The sequence below is a fragment of the Pinus tabuliformis genome, chromosome 6 (genome assembly GCF_031772625.1).
Source record: "Pinus tabuliformis cultivar Carrire ecotype Pingquan chromosome 6, CPIR1, whole genome shotgun sequence".
Lineage (NCBI taxonomy): Eukaryota > Viridiplantae > Streptophyta > Pinopsida > Pinales > Pinaceae > Pinus > Pinus tabuliformis.
In genome coordinates this window covers 1,268,131,509-1,268,152,832 of record NC_142292.1, presented here as the reverse complement: position 1 = coordinate 1,268,152,832, position 21,324 = coordinate 1,268,131,509, and the positions used below count along the sequence as shown (strand labels likewise).

General features: G+C 40.3%; 1 protein-coding gene across 2 annotated transcripts in view; it reads left to right on the top strand.

Moving 5' to 3' along the window:
• The window catches only part of LOC149263267 (Putative thiol-disulfide oxidoreductase DCC), a 384,593-nt gene extending 366,187 nt beyond the window's left edge, over positions 1 to 18,406 (top strand). The window contains exon 8 of one of the 2 annotated variants that reach the window (XM_089426026.1): positions 17,996 to 18,406. In XM_089426026.1, the coding sequence (XP_089282152.1) occupies positions 17,996 to 18,067 (72 nt within the window). In that variant the 3' untranslated portion in view covers positions 18,068 to 18,406. The remainder of the gene's footprint in view (positions 1 to 17,995) is intronic. The other variant, XM_089426030.1, reaches the window with a different exon arrangement.
• The last annotated feature ends 2,918 nt before the right edge of the window (positions 18,407 to 21,324 follow it).

Sequence of the window (21,324 nt, the reverse complement as noted above, 5' to 3'; positions counted from 1 at the left end):
TAAATGAATTCATATGTGCTTGCATGGAAAATAAGCAAATGAAGTAGATTGTTTTAAAGTTGTGATTGTTCCAATAGAATTGTTTCAAAAGTTACCAATGTGTATAATAAAAATGTGAAGCATGTACTTGAAGGAATAATCAAAACTTGCCACAATGTTGTATGTTTGCACATAACATAAAATTTACTCAAAATTTACAAGTTGAAGCTTTTGCATGTGAGAAATTTAAAATTATGAAGATTGCATTTGGATTGGAATGAGTTAATTCTTAAACATGAAGTTAAGAAAACTAGAAGCAAAAAATCAGTGAAACCATAAGAATTCCCTCCTCAGATGATGTCATGTCCCTTCTCAAACACATTTGTAATAGGGTGCTGCTACACAATTTTGCACAATTTTGGCTAACGAAGAGAACCCATAATTTTCGACTTAAGAACTTAGGAGGCAATTCGACTTTATTTGGTTGCTAGTGGAATGTGGGGGCCACCCACATGGGAGTTCGAATTGGCCCATTCGAATAGCTTGGAGGGAAAGTTGAATAGGTAGATGGAGGGGCCCACATGAGGCTAGGGAGGCCCAAGGAGTTAAAAGCAGGGAGCAACTCTCATTTTGGATTCATTCTTACACCTTGCAATCAAAATTACTTAATTGTTCGCTCTGTTGTTTAACTGAGTCAACCGACTGTTTAGCCATGAATCTTTCAAGCGAGAGATTCAACCTCTACTTCGGGGGACCATCCCTGCGCACCCTATAGAGGCAGTTCCATAAGTATTTTAGGAGTTCTAGGAGTTTGTTACAACGCTACCATTTAGCCACAACAGGGAGTGTATATTTTTGGCTAGCTGGAGAATACGCAAGGGGATTGTGGAGCTATCAGTGATCAAGCATTTGTCGGGAGAGTTAGAGGATTGGGAGAGTAGCAAAGGGCCAACCTTTCTTGCGAGTTTGGATCCAGCAGAAGCAACATCCTAGCAATCCGATTTACAGTTACTTGGGTCGGTGCAGAGAGCCATCACTAGGCTCACGTGGGAGTTGGAGGAAGGAATTGTAGAGTTGGAGTTGGTCGAGAGAGTTAGGAGATCATTTGGAGGGCCATTTGAGGAGGATTGCTCGAGTTGAGAGAGCAGAGATTGGCAGGATCAGTCACAGCAACAAAATTCGAAATTGGAGGAAAGCCAAGCTATGAAGGGTCAATTTTTGAAGGTTGGAACCAAGGAAACTCTTTCTGTGTTTTTTTGGGTTTTGTGCAAGGATCACACTCCTAAATTTATAGAATTTTCTGGGCAGATCTAAGGTGTCAAACAGGGGTCCCAACTCAACCAACAACTAGAGGAGCTAAGGGGAATTTGGGGCAAAATTCCAAAGGTCAACATTTGGGCAATTCCTTCGTGGGTTTTTCTAGGTTTAGGCCAAGGAGCAAGGAGCTAAAATCTCATAATTTTCTGAGCATGGGAAGCAGTGATTCCAGCCCTTCGAAGTTAGCAAACATAGCAGTTTTCTAGCGCAGGGCAGTTCTTTTTGGTGCAATAGTTGTAGCAGCCTTCAGTTCAACATTTTCTCACCTGGGTTTTGTCATGCTTGTCCATTGAGACAAGACCCGGTGCACAATTCTATTTTACTATTGTATTTGCTCCTGAAGAAGTAATAAAATGGCTCAGGAGTTCCTTATTTGCAACATTTCCATGGGTGTTTAATGTGTATTTCGTTTTTATATTTTGCAGCACAGATTATTTGCTTTATATCACTTGTATTCCTATTTAGGAACAATACAGTGGTATCAGAGCCATAATCTTGGCTTACCCTGTGGGAAAGATTAGAATCAAACAACATGGCGGTCACCTGAAATGAGGTGGTGAGGATACAACAAATGATGATTGATGTGGGGAAGAAGTTGATTCATTCCTCAGTTGGGAATCCGGACATGATTGCAACTAATGTGGAGTTATTAGGGGAAAACTGGGGGGCATACCAATCATTGGGTCATGACATTCATGCGTCCCTCTCTTTTTGGGAATTTTGTGAACTAAGGGGTATGCACAAACCAATGGAGATTCAGTGGGATTTTGTAGGGATGATGAGAGATATTAAGAAAAAAGATGAAAGAGTAGTTGAAGGGGCCATGGTTGGCAAAGAGATAATTGAACATGCACCCATTGATGAGGCGTCATCCATTGATGAGGTATTTGGGATTGTGACCAAGTTCTCAGGTGATAACAATGCACCACAGGTTGGTGAGGTGCCAGAAGACAGCTCCACTGTTGTTGAGGAGCCGATAGGTATAGAGGCCTCTAGATCTATGACGGAGTTGCCAGATGACAGTCGCCTACAGCTAACTAGTGAGCATATCGTGCATATTGGGTTGTCTATGGAGGAGCAGTTGAAGGCTCATGTTGAGCCCATGATGGAGGAGGATGTGCAGCCATCCCTTGGGCTAGCCATTGATGAGGGGCAGCATAGAGGTCACGCGTTGGGTTTTCAACACAGTTCACTTCAGAGGCCCACTAGCGAGGTCTATAGCGTTATCAACCCACCCTTATGCGTTGGATTGAGGGAGGCCGAGTTGTCTAGATGTACCCGAGGGGGTGGATAGGTTAGCAGGACTGAGCTGAGCATGATACCACATCAGCTTGGAGGGCTTGTTCCTTCCATAGAGGATTACACATTCGATCTCTCCTTTGGGATTGAATGGCGAGAGGATTGCGCTGGTACTCGTTGGAGAAGGTTAGGTGGTTAGATACATCCATGGCCACATGTCAGCAGAGGCCATGGATTACCAGAGGGACTCAAGGGAAGGACTATTTTTGGGATCCAGGTGGGATTTTCCATCACATCATAGAGCTGGTAGGTGATGGTAGTAGCTACAGGATGGGTTTGACGCTTGAGTGCACCCACATTTTCAGATCTCCATCAGAGCCCCAGTCAGCACTAGTGACAGGATGGTTTGACAGACGAGTAGACAAATTTCATGAGTTGTCTTGGCATATTGACGATGCGTGGAGTCATAGGGTGACTAGCTTACTCTGGCAAGAGCTGGTAGGAGGAGGTGGCATCAACAGGCTATCAGATAGGGCATTGTTGTTGAAATTTCTAAGTCTATCCGTTAGAAATCTAATCTGTATTCTTCTGGTTTATTTATTCTATTTGTTAATTCTGAACAAGTTATTTAAAACATATAAATAACGAAATAAACACAATACAGTCTCAACATCTACAGATCAACAGCTGAAAGAAAACAGACACACAAGTGACACCGTTATTTTTTGACAACTCGTCCCCGGAAAAACCTAATGCGGGAAAACCGGTGCAACAATTATGAGGGTTTATTATTATGCAGTATTTCCATGAGTACAACTAGGTGCCAAACTGGCTCACCCAACAGAAAAAAACAACAGCAGTAATACCTCTCTATTCGGAAACAGGTATTAAAAAAAACCTGTCCTACGAAACCCTTTCCAACAACTCTGAAGCACTGCGCTGGCCCTTTTGGCCTCTATGTCAGCCTCAGAAACCTCTGCGTCACCCCTCTAAGGCACTATGCATCCTATGGGACCCTCTGCGTTGCTCCTGCTACCCTCTGCATGGATGATGCAGGCCCTTTGGCCTTTGCGCTGTCTCTGCTGGGCTCTGCGTGGCCTGCTCTAGCTTCTACATTTGCCTTTTTGCTTCTGCATTGGTCTCTCGGCACTATCGTTTCCTCTATGTCCAATACTCACTTCCCCTTGCTATTGATCATTGATTCGACTTTACTTAACAAACCCCACTCTAGTAAATCAAATGACTGATCACTCTGGTGTATCTTCCAACTGACCCTCAAGCTTCCTCTTATACTTTTCCTGTTGGTCCTTAAACGACCGAGATTAAATCTCTAATCAATGGCTAAGATTAGATTTGGCTTGATCCATGACTTTCGGAACCTGCTAACCCAGTTTTATATTAATACACATTAATATTTTACTTTTCCTAAGTTTAGACTTAGGAACTCCATTAAAAATATTAATTATTTTAATATCTCCCAAATCGGTTAGAATCTGACCAAAATATTTCTGGGTCTTGGAGATCTCATGTGTTTTAGCCTCTCCACCAATTTTCATGGCTAGAACACATCTGATGCTACCCCAAATCAACACTCTCTTAGCGAGGACTGTGCTCTACTAATACTCCTCAATGAGCATCACTCTGATTATCTGACACTGGTACCTGTGCTAATGCTAGGCCTCCCTGCCCAACATCCTCTGCACTACTGCATCCTATACGCTGCCCATGACCCTGCCACTGCCACAGCTGCATCTGTATGGCAGCGCCCTCAGCATCCGTGCTGCTGCTGGTCCATCCTCCCAACACTGCATCTACACTTCATCCCCCTCTGATCACGCTGCATCGTGCTACTGCCAATTGCTACTGCACTGCAACTCAGTTACTGAGAAGTAAGTCACTGATCTACCCAACTTTTGACATCCCTGTCAGGCTAGAAACACTCCCGATGCTGAAGCTCTCTCTATCGCTAACAAGTGCTCCCTCTACTGACCTTTGTGTTGCTGCAACAACTCCTTGCATCTCGCACCGTTGCAAGCCTCTTTGTGCCATCTTGCACAGTTGCAACACTCTCCATGCCTCTCGCACTGTTGCAGCCTGCTAGCCTCGCGTTGCCCGAGGTCTCCTACACTGTAGCACTCTCTTCTGCTTCATCCGCATTCGTCTCTATCGACATCCGTCAGTCCTGCTACTCTCTCTTCGGGGCTCCGTAGCAAGGTATAATCCAAGAGTTTGGGTACCTCAAGGATCCTACTCCTCATCGCCTGTAGTCCTCCTAACTACAATTCGATGTCTCCCCATCTCTTCTCTAGAGGCACATGAACACTCATGGCACAATCATCATCCTCCTCGACCTCCTTCTTTGCCTTCGCTGGCGCTGCCTTAGAGTTAGACGCCTCTCCCTTGTTCTTCTTCGTCAGACACTAATTTGCATAATGACCTAGTTCCCCACAATTGAAGCATTTGACCTTGGAGAGGTCCTTTTTCTTCCTCTTTTCCTGCTTTCCCGCAGATGCCAGAGTTGCATCCTCTTCCTCTTCCTTCTTGATCCAGACTCCTTTGCTGCTACTTCCTGTCTTGCTCAACGGCTTGATCTCCTCTTGGCGAAGAGCCGCCACAATTCTTCCCAATCTAGAAGATCTGCCCTGCCCAGTACACTCTAGACAAATGTCTCCCACTCCTTGGAGACTGTGTTAAGTGTGGTCCTCGCCAACATCTCCTCATCCGACGTGGCTCCTATGGAAGTCAGTTGGTCCCGAATCTCCTTCAACCGACCGAGGAAGTGATCTATTTGCTCCCCCTTATGCATTTGGTATGATCGCAGTTGATTCTCAAGTAACATCTTCCTTTGCATGGAAGTATGCTAGTACAATTTCTTCGAGGCTTCACACATTTGATTTGTTGTTTCCTTCTCGGCAATATGTTGGACCACATGATCCTTGACCCCATCAAGGATGATGCACTTCGCCTTGGCCATTGCCGCCTCGTACTTTTCATTATCAGTTGGGTCAACTGGGATCACCATTGTTCTCAAGGCAAAGGCCTTGATGCGATGTCTATCTAGAATGGACAGGATCTTGGCCTTCTAGACCACAAAGTTGGATGCCCTGTCCAGCCTGTCCTGATCCCTCAGCCCATTCATGGCCATCTCTCTGCTCTTTCTGTCGACTCCTTCGAGTCTCTCTACTTCCCTGTGGAAGTTCTCTCTTCAACTCCTGCTAAGTGTTTCTACTTCCTGCCTAGAAGTTGTCTGCTAGACTCCCTCTAAGTCTCGATTTCCCTTCAGGAAATCCTTCTGCCAATCATCAAGTTGCACCTCTTCAATTTTTTGTGCACCTGCAACACTGATCCGGATTCCTTGGCTAGAAATCCGTCTCGGTAGAAACTTCCTCTACCTTGGTTTTATCCTGTTAGGTATTGTTCTGCCCGTAGTACCCCACCAGCGTCGCTCCTGCAAACTGCCCACAGCTTCCTATGCCCCGGCAATGGAAGCACTGAGCCTCTAGGCTCTGCGCAATCCTGACACTGGTTGAATCTGCACCTCCTGGCCACAACGTCTATCCTTCCTGGTTGAGAAAGATGATTGGGCACTACGTAGGTCATATTTGCCTCTGCACTGACCCTCCTCCTGGCTCGAACTGATGATGCAGTCCCTCTGTGTCAACCCTTCTTCTATTGCTTTCTGCAAGGATCAGCTTTTGTCACTCGGGATAGCCGATTCTACGGCAAATGCTCTGCTTAGCTGATGCCTTTAGCTCTCCTGTGATCTGCAACCACACTCTAATACCATGTTGAAATTTCTAAGTCTATCCGTTAGAAATTTAATCTGTATTCTTTTGGTTTATTTCTTCTACTTGTTAATTTTGAACAAGTTATTTAAAGCATATAAATAATGAAATAAACACAATATAGTCTCAACATCTACAGATCAACAACTGAAAGAAAACAAGCACACAAGTGACATTGTTATTTTTTGACAACTCGTCCTCGGAAAAACCCAATGCGGGAAAACCGGTGCAACAATTCTGAGGGTTTATTATTAAGCAGTATTTCCTTAGTACAACTCGGTGCCAAACTGGCTCACCCGACAGAGAAAAAAACCGGCAGTAATACCTCTTTATTCAGAAACATATATTAAAAAAAACCTATCCCACGAAACCCTCTCCAACAAATCTGAAGAACTGCGTTGACCCTTCTGGCTTTTGTGTCAGCCTCAGAACCCTTTGCGTTAACCCTCCGAGGCACTGCGCATCCTCTGGGAGCCTCTGCGTTACTCCTGCTGCCCTCTGTGTGGATGACGCAGGCCCTCTGGCCTCTGCGCTGTCTCTGCTGGATTCTGCGTGGCCTGCTCTAGCCTCTGTGTTTTCCTTTTTGCTTCTGCGTTGGTTTCTCGGCACTATCGCTGCCTCTATGTCCAGTACTCACTTCCCCTTGCTATTGATCACTGATTCAACTTTACTTAGCAAACCCCGCTCTAGTAAATTGAATGACTGATCACTCTGGTGTATCTTCCAACTGACCCTCAAGCCTCCTCTTATACTTTTCCTGTTGGTCCTTCAACGATCAAAAATAAATCTCTAATCAACAGCTAAGATTAGATTTGGCTTGATCCATGACTTTTGGAACCTTGTAACTCAGTTTTATATTAATACCCATTAATATTTTATTTTTTCTAAGTTTAGACTTAGGGACTATTGAGGATAGGTGCAGTAGTGTCATTTGCATTAGCATGTGGGGAGTGGGCCACTCAGGTCTTTCAGAGCAGATGGGGGGATGTAGCCCACATCATGGAGGGCGTACTAGCAGAGAGGTTGATATTTTGGCCCATGCAGGAAACTGTATGTTACAGGGTGGTACAACAGTGGACAGTGGTAGACAGGGCTACACAGAGTTATGTCATAGCATCCAGTGTTATGTAGAGGGATGCAGTCTAATGCATACATACCCGACGTTAGGCCATAGCATCCAGTGATGTGCAGGGTTATGGAGCGAGGAGGAGGGGCCTATAGAGGAGCATGGAGATGCAGGGTGGCGTGCCATAGTATGTTGGACTATGTTGTGTAGTGGGAGTGCCTCACATCGCATTGAGTACATGCGGGGAGTGACAGGTACAGTGACACATGCAGGACCCAGGCTAGTACAGGATGACATAGCCATAGCCAAGGGTATCCAGTAGTGTACAGGTGTAGGTCATTGTGTACAGTGGCATGTCCAGGAGTACTGGGATGATTGGTGGCATGCAGGGGTATATAGTGCTGCACAACGAGGTCATGGAGTGTTGCCTCCATGGAGACCCTTGGATGAAAACACCGGGCATACCTTTGGGCGTAGTTCACCGAAGATTGACAGGGACACAGATAAGCGATACTTGATGGTATCCGCGAGGATTCACACGCCTAACCCTCTTCTATATCCTTCATGGGCATAGTCGATTTTGTTGTCGACTTTCTACACTTTGGGCATGAGCCACAGGGGATGAGGAACTCACCTGAGATATTTGGGTGAGACTCAGCACAATAGGGGGGATACTTTTCAGTAGTGGCGTTGGGTTGGTGTGTCAGTTGATAGCCACAGGTTGGGGGATGAGGTGATCATCTGCAGGGGTGGCATATCGTTCATCACCGAGCCTACGTCTAGGGATCTAGTCCTGAGGGAGACATGTGTCACTCTTTTCTCAGGGCATGTCGGGACCAAGCATGAGCAGAGGATAGCGGTTACGACTGAGGTAGTTTCCCAATATGTGTCCGGGCTCCAGAGCTTATATAGGAACATTATTGAGAGGGTAGATGGCAGACACAGGGGAGATGGTTGGCAGGGACAGGATGGATCCACATACCTTGAGTCGATTACGAGTATCGGATACCCATCTTTTGGTTGCATTAAGGGGGTAGCTCTTTGGCACACGTGGCTTCCAGGGATCATCAATACTACACAGTGGCAGACACAGGGCAGATTAGCATGCATTAGATTAGCCCACAATATATGGAGTCTATATAGTGATCACATGTAGGGACTAAAGACGAAGGCCAGAGGGATTCCATCGGTTGACAAGGCTATGCCGCAGCAGGTCTGGCTATGGGATGCAGGGATTCAGTTGATCGATAGATCACTCGTGATGAGCGGAGTCTTGGAAGAGAGTGATATAGTTCGCTCTTAGGATGACACATGGGAGTTCACAGAGCATTTCATCATATGGGGAGGTAGACATTCTCTGTTGCTGCACAGGTTCAGAGTTAGATTTGGATGGGTAGGCCTGGGTGCCATGGAGATGCCCAGGCAGGATGTGTCTCGCCTCTTTCAGTATTCCACCATCGAGTTCCAGGAGAGGAGGATACTGACTGCGCACGATGGGGAGTATGACATAGTCAGAGTAGCGCAGCATCAGCATGGTGGCACCACTCTAGGACTAGCAGGGAACTGGGGCATCACAGCTCTTCACAACTCAATAACCTTTAGGGATGTGCCAACTACTGCAGGGGGAGATCATACAGATCTTCCATTGGGCTTTAGTGAGTCATTGATGGAGCAGAGGACTTCTGCTACTTTCATTGGGCAGGATAGTGGAGCGAGGGGAGCTTCATGTTGGACAGGATTGCCTGGGATCCTAGTATTGAAGGATTCTTCCATGTTAGGATAGTGCAGAGGTCAGGCACGATCCAATGGCACATCTGGGACCCTAACACATTTTGCAGTGGCAGTGGGGAGCAACGGTTAGAGAGGTTGCTTGCTCAGGCATTTCATGAGGACAACTGATTTTTGGTGCATTGGAAGAGCTTGTCGGATGAGGATGCTAGCTAGGAGGGTGAGCACATTTTGGAGCACCCAGCTGTGAGGTTGCTTGAGGGAAAGCAACATTTGGGAGGGGAGGATTGTCACGTCCCTTCTCAAACACATTTGTAACAGGGTGCTGCTACACAATTTTGCACAATTTTGGCTAAAGAAGAGAACCCATGATTTTCGACGTAGGGACTTAGGAGGAAATTCGACTTTATTTGGTTGCTAGTGGAATGTGGGGGCCACCCACATGGGAGTTCGAATTGGCCCATTTGAATAGCTTGGAGGGAAAGTCAAATCGGTGGATAAAGGGGCCCAGAATGAGGCTAGGTGGATGGAGGGGCCCACATGAGGCTAGGAAGGCTCTCTTGCAAGTTTGGAGCCAGCAAAGCCAACATCCCAACGGTCCGATTTATAGTTCCCTGGGCCTGCGTAGAGAGCCATCACTAGGCTCATGTGGGAGTTGGAGGAAGGAGTTGTAGAGCTGTAGTTGGTCGGGAGAAGTAGGGGATTACTTGGAGGTCCAATTGAGGAGGATTGCTGGAGTTGAGAGAGTAGAGATTGACAGGATCAGTCACAGCAACAGAATTTGAAATTGGAGGAGGGCCAAGCTGTGAAGGGTCAATTTTTGAAGGTTGGAACCAAGGGAAACTCTTTTTGGGTTTTACTGAGTTTTGAGCAAGGATCACACCCCTAAATTTATAGAATATTTTATGGGTAGATCTAAGGGGTCAAACAAGGGTCCCAACTCAGCCAACAGCTAGAGGAGCTGAGGGGAATTTGGGCCAAAATATCAAGGTCAACATTTGGGCAATTCCTTCGTGGGTTTTTCTGGGTTTAGGCCAAGGAGCAAGGAGCTGAAATCTTATAATTTTTTGAGCACGGGAAGTAGTGATTCCATCCCCTTGAAGTCAGCTGACAGAGCAAATTTTTGGGGCAGGGTAGTTCAGTTTGGTGCAACAGTTGTAGCAACCTTTAGTTCAGCATTTTCTCACCCGTGTTTTGTCATGCTTGTCCATTGAGACAGGCTCAGGTGCACAAATCTATTTTACTATTGTATTTTCTCTTGAAGAAATAATAAAATGGCTCAAGAGTTCTTTATTTGGAGCATTTCCATGGGTTTTAATGCGTATTTCGTTTTAATATTTTGTTGCACAGATTATTTGCTTTATATCACTTTCATTCCTATTTAGGAACATTACAAATGAGGAAGGGGGATGTCATGAGAAAAATCTCAAGCTCCCTCAATATTTTTTTTTAATTTTATTAGTGTTTGAGATGGATTAAAATGCCTCTAAAAGGCTACCCACAATATGAGAGAGATCTTTACAAAGTGCAGAAACTTAACAAGAGTAGACTCTCTCTCAAACATATACAACAACAAGTTACAAGGCTCAATAAGGCCCTTCAAAAGATAGTTGCAAGGCTCAATAAGGCCCACGGCCTAAGTGAACTTGCTCCTTCCCCTGAAATGCTTATGTCCTCCCTTGAGTGCTCACGGTTCCCCCGATACTTGAAATGGGTGAGGGGGTCTTGCATGCACACAAGTAAGTAGTTTCTTAATGTTTCTCCTCAAATCTCTTTGTTGTCCAATGCTTTAAGCTCATGGGCTGCCAAATAAAAACCAAGAGTTAATCAAAACAAACAAACTAGAATACAAATTTAATGTACAAAAATACTAGCTCAAGTATTGGGAGTAAACCCCCATACTTGCCTAGTTTTGATGATGGCTCTTGAAAATAAAAAATGACTTTGAAAAGCTAAAATAAAATAAGTATTTAAATGATGATCAAGTAACTATAGAGCAAATAAACTCCCTCTTGCTTCGTTGGATGGAAGACTTTGGTGTGTAAGATGGCTAAGTCTTGGATCACTATGGTTCTAGGAGTGGGTTGATCTCGTGAAGGTTTCTCCCACTTCCGAATGGATTCCTGCACACAAAACGAAAATCTTTCCTATACACTTGAAAGATATATTAGTTAGTACATGGATTAGAGCAATATAATAAACATGATAATCAAACATTTCTCCTAAAATGAGTTGGAAATCTTATTCCTAAAATATAACTCTAAATCAATGGGTGTGCAAGATAGCTTGCACACACTAATCCAAATAAAATGGCAAAATACAATCTAATATTCATTCAATATGCAAAAGGAAATGAACATAAAAGTGAAAATAAGTCACCTCATAATGCCAAGAGAACATACACCATGTATCCCCAAAGTCTTGATTATATTAAAAATATGCAAGTACAAATAGGCAGAGTCTCCTCAAGCCCAATAGCTCATAACATGATACAATATGAGAGCCCATAGCCTCATTATATAGAGAGTTGGGAGCAAATCTCAAGGAAGAATGCATGTGAGAACTGAACTTGGAACAAATCCCAAGAAAGAGCAAGTCGAGTTTCAAGTGGAGATGATAGAGACACCAAGGCAAATCGAATTCCTCATGTGGAACCCAAGGAAAATCGAATTATCTATATGGCATAGTCAACATATCCATGAGTGAACCACATTATTTAATTCTAGCCTAATTAAATGCCACAATTTCCACTAAACTTAGGAAATGTGGGTTTTGAGAGTCCAGAACACATTATTAACTCCTCAAAGTGTGTCATAGTAGAAATTTAAGGGTGATAGGTGTAATTTTTATTACTCATACCCCATACAACCTCTCTAGACTACACTTATTATAATTTAATTACTATTTTATTTGCAATTTCCGTAGTGCGAAAAATCTAAAAAATAAAAAAATGACTACCTAGACCTAGCCAAATTCCACGAAATTTTTTGTGTGATCTAGTATGGTAATATACATCGACTCTAGATACTAAGATGTGTTAGGGGTTCAACCTTCAAAGCATCACGTTGGCTTTGGGTTAAAAAGTGAATGAAAAATCCTAGAAAATTATCTACCTCTAAAAAAGAAGGGATCATTAACCAGATAAAAAAACACTCCAAGGTGTGCTCATTTGTTGATTGAGTCCCAACATCCTAGGCTTGTTACAGACTCAAAACTCATCATTACTAGTATCACGTATTACAATTCCTCGCAGGGTGTAGAATCTGGGTACAAGAAAGATGATGATAAATAGAAGTAGAGTTTAAAAACTCTGTGATTGATGATATCTGATGGTACAAGTGTCCTTTGGATCATCCTTGGGCATGGAGTCTTCATATAATCATCAGGTGCCACTTCAATGGTCAACACGACCCTCCTTGTTCAGTAGGCACTGATGGTAAAAAGGTAAGCGACATGGTTCTGGTTGGCCCACTGAAAGCTGGTGGGTGAGTGGCTGGTGAAGGGTGGTCATACTGTTGTGAGGCCCCTGAAGTCTCTCCAAATATGAACTCACAATGAATGCTCTTGTCCCTATTCTGTTGTTTAATCTCCTCCAACATCTCCTTTTGCCCCTTAGCTAAATCATTTAGGGCCTTCAAGAGGCTATCAAATGTTGCTTCCTCCTTACACTTTGGCTGCCCCATATTTGCTACTACTACTGCCTTCCCACATGCCTTCGTATTAGGTGTAATCTCCAACTCCCTTTCCGTGCTCATGTACCTCTGTCTCTGGTAAATCACATTCTGCTTATCCTCCTCCTTCATAAGAAAGTTTGCCCACAACTAAGCCAATATCAGAGCTCTGATACCGCTGTAATTTTCCTAATTAGGAAAAATAGTGATATGCAAAGAAAAACAACACATGCAACCCAAAACTTTAAAGCATTCAGTGAACTCCCGTGTAAACTCCAGAAATGACAAGCAACTGAGTGATTTTATTAAGTAATTGGAGCATTAGTACAATAGTGTAGAAGAAGTGCACCTAGGCTTGCCTCAATGGCAAGCTTGACAAAACCCAGGTGATAAAATAACAAGCCCAGATGATAGAAAAAGTTGCTCCAATGATGCCCTGCGCTACCCCAGAAAACTGCACTGCCTGTTGGAAAGTTGTTGAAAACCCTACTTCCGGTGCTCAAAAAAATTGTAATGTCCCAAACTAGGAAAAAACAGTGATATGCAAAGCAAATAACAAATGCAACACCAAAAATTTCGAACATTCAACAAACACTCATGTAAACTCCATAATTAAGAACCAGTTGAGCCATTTTATTAATCAATTGGGGGCAAAGTACAATAGCGTGGTAGGAGTGCACCTGGGCTTGCCTCAATGGAAAGCGTGACAAAGCCCAGGTGAGAAAATAACAAGCCCAAGTGCTGGAATCAGCTGCCCCAATGATGCCCTGTGTTGCCCTTGTGAAACTGTGTTGTCTGCTGCAAAGATGTGTCTGAAAATACTGTCTCCGGTGCTCAGAAAATTCTACCAAATTGGCCTCACACTCCTTAAGCAAAACCCATCAAAACACATAAATGGTTTGGCTTGGTTTTGACCCCGGAAAATCGGCCTCCCAAAAGCTGCGTCCTCCTCTAAGTGCTGTAAGGTACAACCTGCCTGTAACTCCTGGATAAGTCCTCCCAAACACTCCAAAATGCTTGCAATAATCCTTCCTAAACCTTCCCTTATTTTAACCAGCAAATACCCACTCTACAAACCAACCCACGAATTCCCACATATGCCTAGTGAGGAATTCCCGCACTAACCCTGAGTGTTGTTACTCCCACTGCTCCCAAACAGAAATCTCCAGCTCCCAAAATCCTCCCAAAGGCTGGTCTTCCCCCATACTTCCTTCACGAAAACTCCTCTGCCAAATGCTGCTTGGAAAGCCATTGAATTATCTAGTGCATGTTCCACTACTGTGTCCCTTGGAGTATGCACTGGCTAAATCATGGATGAGTTGTCGGCTCTGAATATCCACCTCCAATCTCTCGGAATGAAAGAAAGAGACCTCACTAGTGTGGCACTCGTAGTCCACCGAAGAGAGGGTGAGTTCTCTGCTTGGAGAGCTCATGCTAAATAGCGAGTGACCCGACTAAGCTGCTCGAGCAACTAAGGTTGAGTTCAATATTTCAAAATATCCCAAATGAGGCTGAGCCTCTTCTATTTATAACTCGTGAGCCTCTTTTCCCATGTGGGCCCCCTCCATCTAGCAATTCGACCATCTCTCTCTAGCCATTCGACTTCCCTCCAAAGTGGTGCATATTTCCTCATGTGGGTGGCCCCCACACTTGGCCAATAAGACATTTCAGCGTCCTTTTTCCTTCTTGAGCCTCTCTCCAAAATTTGCATAGGTCCCATGCTTCCAAAATTGTCAAAATTGTGGAATAACTAATCCTATAACAATTTAATTTAGGAAGGGACATTACAAAGTTCTATAAAATTAACCCCAAGCTCCTCACAAATAACCCATCAGGTTTGGAGAGGTTTTTAACTTGTTTGCTGCCTATATCTTGTGTTACTATTTTTTTTGTTTATTATGCATGGTAGTTTGTTGATGGAGTTAACAATCATTCACATATGAAAAATCTTGTTTGAATAAGTCTAAAGGGTAAATTACTTCACAAGTAGTTACCTAAGAAAGAGAAATCATTAATATATCAAGCCTTTAGGTTTCTCAACACAATAAACCCTTAGGCTGGTAGGGAAACCAACTCTAATACCACTGTAATATCCCAAATGGGATATTTGGCTATTTTTGCAGAAATCTAACTCAACCAAAATTTCTCCATAAAATTACCATTCAATTAACAAAAGATTGCCATGGAAAATATAACAATAGAGTGCATGCAATTCAACAATACGATGAGCATAAATAATCTCAACTTGTATTATAATAGAAACTGGGGTTTACATGTTGATATAACAAAATAGCTGAGTTGGAAGACTGACCTCGAGAATCTGCTCTAATGTTGTGTTGGCCCTCCAAAACTGAACTAAAATGTCATTGTTGAGCTCTCTTGTGAATTCTGGATGAATTCACTAAGGGGAGATGGGTACTCGCCCAATCTCACTGAATCACCTGAGAGTTTCCGTCCTGGGGCTACCAATGAAGTAGAGAACAATGTTCTCAACCTCTCATATAAGAAGAAAGATCAAATCCAAGATGTCCTCTAATGGCCTCCTCCTCCTTTTATAGATCTGACGGGCCCATCTAGAAGCTCCTATTTTATTATTATTTTAATAATTGAGCACATTTCCCTCTTTTTATTTTAATTAAAATATCTTTTTAATGAGAGAAAATGGTAAATTGGCCACCATTCCTCCTCAAGTCACTGAAAATCACTTTTAACTATCCCATCCAGTAGATCTTCTCATTTCGGTTCCAACGAGCTATTACACTAAGGTTTTTTGTCAAGTATTCCTCTCGGAATGATTAATTGAGTTAGGCCCAATAATAACCCTGTTTTTCGAAGGTTGTCGGAATGCAATGGAACAAAAGGTGAGATATGCAGATGATGGAATATGCCAAGCGAATGCCATTGGGTCCCATAGAAACTCCTCAAAACCCCCTGAAATATCTCCAAAAGCCCATGGACCCGCTGATGAAGTAAACCTGCACTTGTGACCTGTCTTTGGACAAAAATGGGCGTATAATTTCTTTCCAATGATTCATCAAATTTGTTTTCTTTAGGATGATATTAACCAAAGATAATAGGACATCCAAGTGAGATTCAGTTTTATGGAATGGAAAAATTTATGCAAAAGAAAGACCTCAAAACAAGTCCTTTTCATAATAATTCATCTAAAGACAACTCTAGGGTAGGATTGTTTTCTTACAAGTTTAGATGGTATATGAATCTTCTTATAAATTAATGTTGTGAAGTTGAATTTCCCAACAGAAATGTGTAATATTATAGAATACAAGTCTCTTTTGATGAACATTTTTTTAACTCTATGGATATGGTATTTATAATCAATGTTTACTTTTTTTTTGTAATTTGTATTTAAATCTCTCCTTCTAATGACTTCTAATTAGTAATTATGTAAAAAGTTGATATTTCAAAAATTATTTCCTAAAGGATATTTTTAGAGTTGCTCAGAAGTTTAAGAAAACTATAATCTTTTCTATGAATTTACTTTCGACATGGTTGGTTTGTAATAGATACAAGGTTTGATATCCTCCAAGGATTTTTTCTTGTGTTATGCACTCAGTTCTTAGAGGTTAAATCTAATACAATCCATTAAGGTGGTTTACGAGGTAATGCAGATGGATTGATTCTAAAATGGCAACAAAAACAATGGCAATGGAGTCCATTGTCATTAGATACATTTATTACTATTTTAGAAAGAAGAAACAGTTTATACCTATTGTTTTTTACTTTATCTATTGAGGAATATTACAATTTACACTCTATAGTTTGTGATTGTGATTTCAATCTTTGCAAGGTAGTAAGTTGTTTCCATTGCCTGTAACTATGTTGTTAGAATTTGCATGACTAACATGGAAAGTTGCATATGTTGTTGAAGAATTTCTTGCGTAATAATGAAATTGGAAAAGGCATGAGAAAAGCTATAGATATCCTATCATTTAATCCCATGAGATGAAACAACATCTAGCTCTTGCCATTTAGTTAAAAATATATTTCAATCAGACCATTTTTGTGGCGAAAGAAAACTTAGCATAGTTGGATATATATATATATATATATATATATATATATATATATATCATACAACTTATGTCAAAAAAGTAAGATATCATAGCACTACAATGTAATAATACATGCTTTTGCAACATTCATTGAAGTCCTCAATATCTATGACTAAGTACTATGTAAGTGTTATTGAAGAAAAATATTACACATATTACTCTAACTAAAGGAAGATAACGTTTCATCTAAATGAGAATTCAATGAAGAAAGTTCATGGAACTCAAAACCTTGCTTGGTTATAGCCCTTTTATCACTTTCATTAGAGTTATGGCATTTGAATAAGCTTTGGACTATTGTATACAATATAAAGATATAGATGCATATCTTTTGAGCTAAGTAATAAGATATGCACCCCAAGGGTGTCATGTTTGTATCCTGTGTGTTAGACATAACACAAGCTAGGACACATGTTTCAGACAAGTCCTAAAACAAGACACATGCCAAATGTGAGTGAAACATGTGCCCTGGGTGTGCCCTACCTATTTAACTCCAAAAATAATTTTTGTTGCTATTTTCTCAATTTCACTTGGATGGAAAGAGCCCTTACATTCTCTCATTTGGCAGATAAAGGGTAAAATTGAGATTTGAAGGGTTTCTGAGTGTTTCGTAAATGTTTTGTTTTCTTAAAATCTTAGATCTTGATGTCTATATATTTCATTTTGTATCTGTAGTTTTTTAATATATATATATATATATATATATATATATATATATATATATAACTTGTCACCTGTGTTCTATTTCTGAGGTTCTTGTGTCCTATGTTGAACACTCTTATTTATGTGTACTATGTGTCCTATGTTCATATCATGTGACTTAGCTTTTGAGTAAGCCTAGATATTCACACTCTTTCTTTCAAGTGTGATGTGGTTATCTACATGGATTTATAAAAATTATCATAATTCTTAATACAATTTTGCAAATTTTTGTTAATGATATTTGTATTAATCGTAACTACTATCTCTTTTTCGTTGTATATCATTCAAATTTTCATGTAGAAAGCACTTTGTCATTTCATTGGTATGTGACTCTGAAGTTTTTAAAGCATTTCATATTTGCGAGCATTGACAACTACTGAAATTGATTTTCATTAGTTCAAAGAATTGATATATCTTGTGAATAATGATTAAATTTAGGGTTCATTTTACAGGATGAGACATGCAACGATGAAGGGCGATGTCGTACATAATGGATTACATTGGGACTAACAAAAGTGTTGGTAACAAACCCTTGCATCAACATACATAGAAATGTGGTCTTCACAAAAGTGTTGATAACAACTCCCAGCATCAATATACATAAAATTATTGAAGTACAGGAAAAAATGAACTTGGATTTAATTCATTGTGCTGTAAAGGTCATTGTTATCAAAGTATCCCCATTATTGCAAATTAATATTATCTCCAATCATTACTTCTCTGTCAAATTTTCAAATTTTAGTGGTAAGTAAAGATATTATGAACAAATGTAACACCACAAGTACAGTGGGAAAATAGATATTAAAGCTATTTTATGTGGATTTGTTATTAACCTATTAGTTTATGATAGATTCTTTTGATGTCACTAAATTGCTTGGAATATTATTTTGGAGCTTCATTGTATGTAGACTCGCTAGTGTACCCTTAATCAACTTTCAATGTTGCAAAAGGCCCCATTTGATGAAGGGATGCAGAGGTCTCTTTTCTTGGATAAGAATTGAAGGCCTTGGTCTACTCCCTTGGAGGACTTCAAGTTTTCCAAAAAAAATTATTATTAGATTGAAGAATTATATTTTAGCACATCATAAAGAGACCATGAAGTCTCTACCTTATATTTGAAGATGGATGAGTCAAGGTTGCAAAAAAACATGCCCTAAACATAGATACCTTTCAAAGTACATGTATTGATTTCTTGGAAATAAATGACATGAAATTTTTATGAAGTTTTGCATCCATATATGTATTTCTTAGTGAATATGTTCACCAAGCATGCCCTCAAAATAATAATAATTAATCTTCAATTGATTGGTGAAAAATTATGAGTTCAAAACAATTTTCATAACTAAAGGGGAAATAGAATTTAGTTGAGATAAACCATGTAAACATGTTGGATGTTTAGCTGGAGGGATGATTCTTCTGTAGATTATTTTTATTTTAGTGCATGCCAAACTCTAGGAAGAATATATAAATTTTGAAATTTGTGTTTATGAATGTAGAAATTCTCCATTTTAAATTCATTTTCCATGCAAATCTTCAAACAAACATTGTAAATGGAAATATTTAAAATTCATCAACTTGGGGCATACTATTATAAGTAATTGTTGACAATTTAGAAATCATGCAACTATAACTACACTTGTATTTGTGTCCAAACTTGGTTGTTTATACTTAAATTTGATATGAGTAGAGATTGCAAGAAATTGTGGACTTCATCACATTTTTATCTCACCTCAATGCAAAGACAACAAATAGTTTACCAAGTTGTGAAACTAGGGATAAACATAAAAAACCTAAGTCATTTAAATTCACTTCGTGTATTGTACCCTAGGCACATCATTTCACATATTAAATTGTGTTAATAAACTAATGTAATTTGAATTAGTGTGTTGGACATAGATTTTTCCAATTAAATTGATTATTGTTTCTATTTTAAAGCATATGACCATAGTCTTGTTTTGAGATCTTTGTTTAGAGAATGGAGTAAAAATATTAATGAAGAGAATGTTTATCCAACAAATTGGAAGGTAGAGGGAAGTAAAATGCATTGATGGATGAGATTGGATTTATGCAATGAACTAGGTTTTAAAGTTATGTAATGAGTCATATGCATGTTTTAGATCTATTGGTGATTCAAAATCATGCACATGCATTGAGCATTCTTTTGGCATAGTTTATTTATAGCACTTCTTTTGTTAAACAACAATGATCCAAATCTAAACAACAAATGAAAGCGTTGGATTTGTTGTAGACCTAAATCTATATTTTCTGGTCGACATTCCTATGATTTTAAGGTATTGCACTTAGTGTATACACGGGATAGTTTTCAGCTTTCACCTTAATCTCTTGACACAACTTTCATTTCACTATATTTTCAATAATGCCCTAAATGTTGGGAATCAAAAGATTATTGGGGGGGGGGGTGTGGCGGTCAATTAGTATTCTACAATTTTTAAACTCATTTTCTCAACTACTTAATCAAATATAATCATAACAACAAAACACCATTCACACAACTTTTGTACACAGAGATTTTAATATGCAAACCCCTTCAGAAGAAAAACCACAAAGCTTGTTTTTATTATGATGTGAATCTAAATCCCCAACTTTTGATTACATCAAATTTTGTGAGCACCCACTCACAAGAGGCCCCAAGCCCCTACTTACTTGAGGCACTAACCTTTGATCTATATTGGTACCCACCTGTTGTTGCTAACCATACCTATATTTCATTCATTTTAAAACTGAGATCTTTGGACTTTATCAGTGATTCTAAATTTGGTTAAATAGATCACACACTTGTTCCCGATTTCTTACAACTCTTTTCCAATTTGAAATTTTCACTCCCTCTCTCGTACACTCAACTCTAGCTTCTTTAATTATCAATTTTTTATGTCAAAACTCCTATGCTACAACCTATTGTCACATTTTCATGATCTACAAGCCTACCTTTATCATTCTTAGCACTCTTCACACATTGTTAGAGCAAGTTGTTTGAATCTTACACAACGACAACTTCCACACTCTTCTTCAGTTGTGCATGGGGACTACAACTCTCACGTCGTTCTTTCTATTTACCAGCCTAGATCCATCTTAACTCTAGATCTACTAATTTTCGATAGGGATCAAATATCTTTTCACTCTAAAAGAGGTTTGCATCTCAACAATTTGATACCTCTTAGCACTTGTAGATATGGACTTAAGATGGATCTAGGTTGGTTTAATTCTCCCCTTTAAATAGGTTGTATTCCACATGAATACCATGGGTTCTCATAAACTTGGAGCTCAAATAATATTTTTTTAATCTTATTTTAACCGAGTTAAAATGTTTACAGAACATTACATTACAACATCTCTACCATACTAAGCTAGAGAGCACCTCTTAGTGCAATAAAAATTGCATCTTTTATTTTCCTTACTAAATTTGGCGCTCACATGACAAATTCCTATTTTACCGTTAAGTTCTTCGGTTGAATAACCAACCTTTGTTCATCGATTTCTCTTCCTTTTATAACTCTATCCATTATTTACCTTGGGTATGAGTCCCTAGTAGTTTCCCATGGTAATTTTCTCTCTTGAATGGATCAACAACCATGACTATGTCTTTAAGTGAATTTGGCACTCAAACACCAAATTTCCCTAAAATGTTCAATTTCGTTAAACACCATATTTATTTGGTTGTGCCTTGGCCTTCAACTCTCAACTCATATGACTGTGATATATGACCATGGACTCAAAAATCTGGATCTGAGTCTGTTGATTGTTCTCTT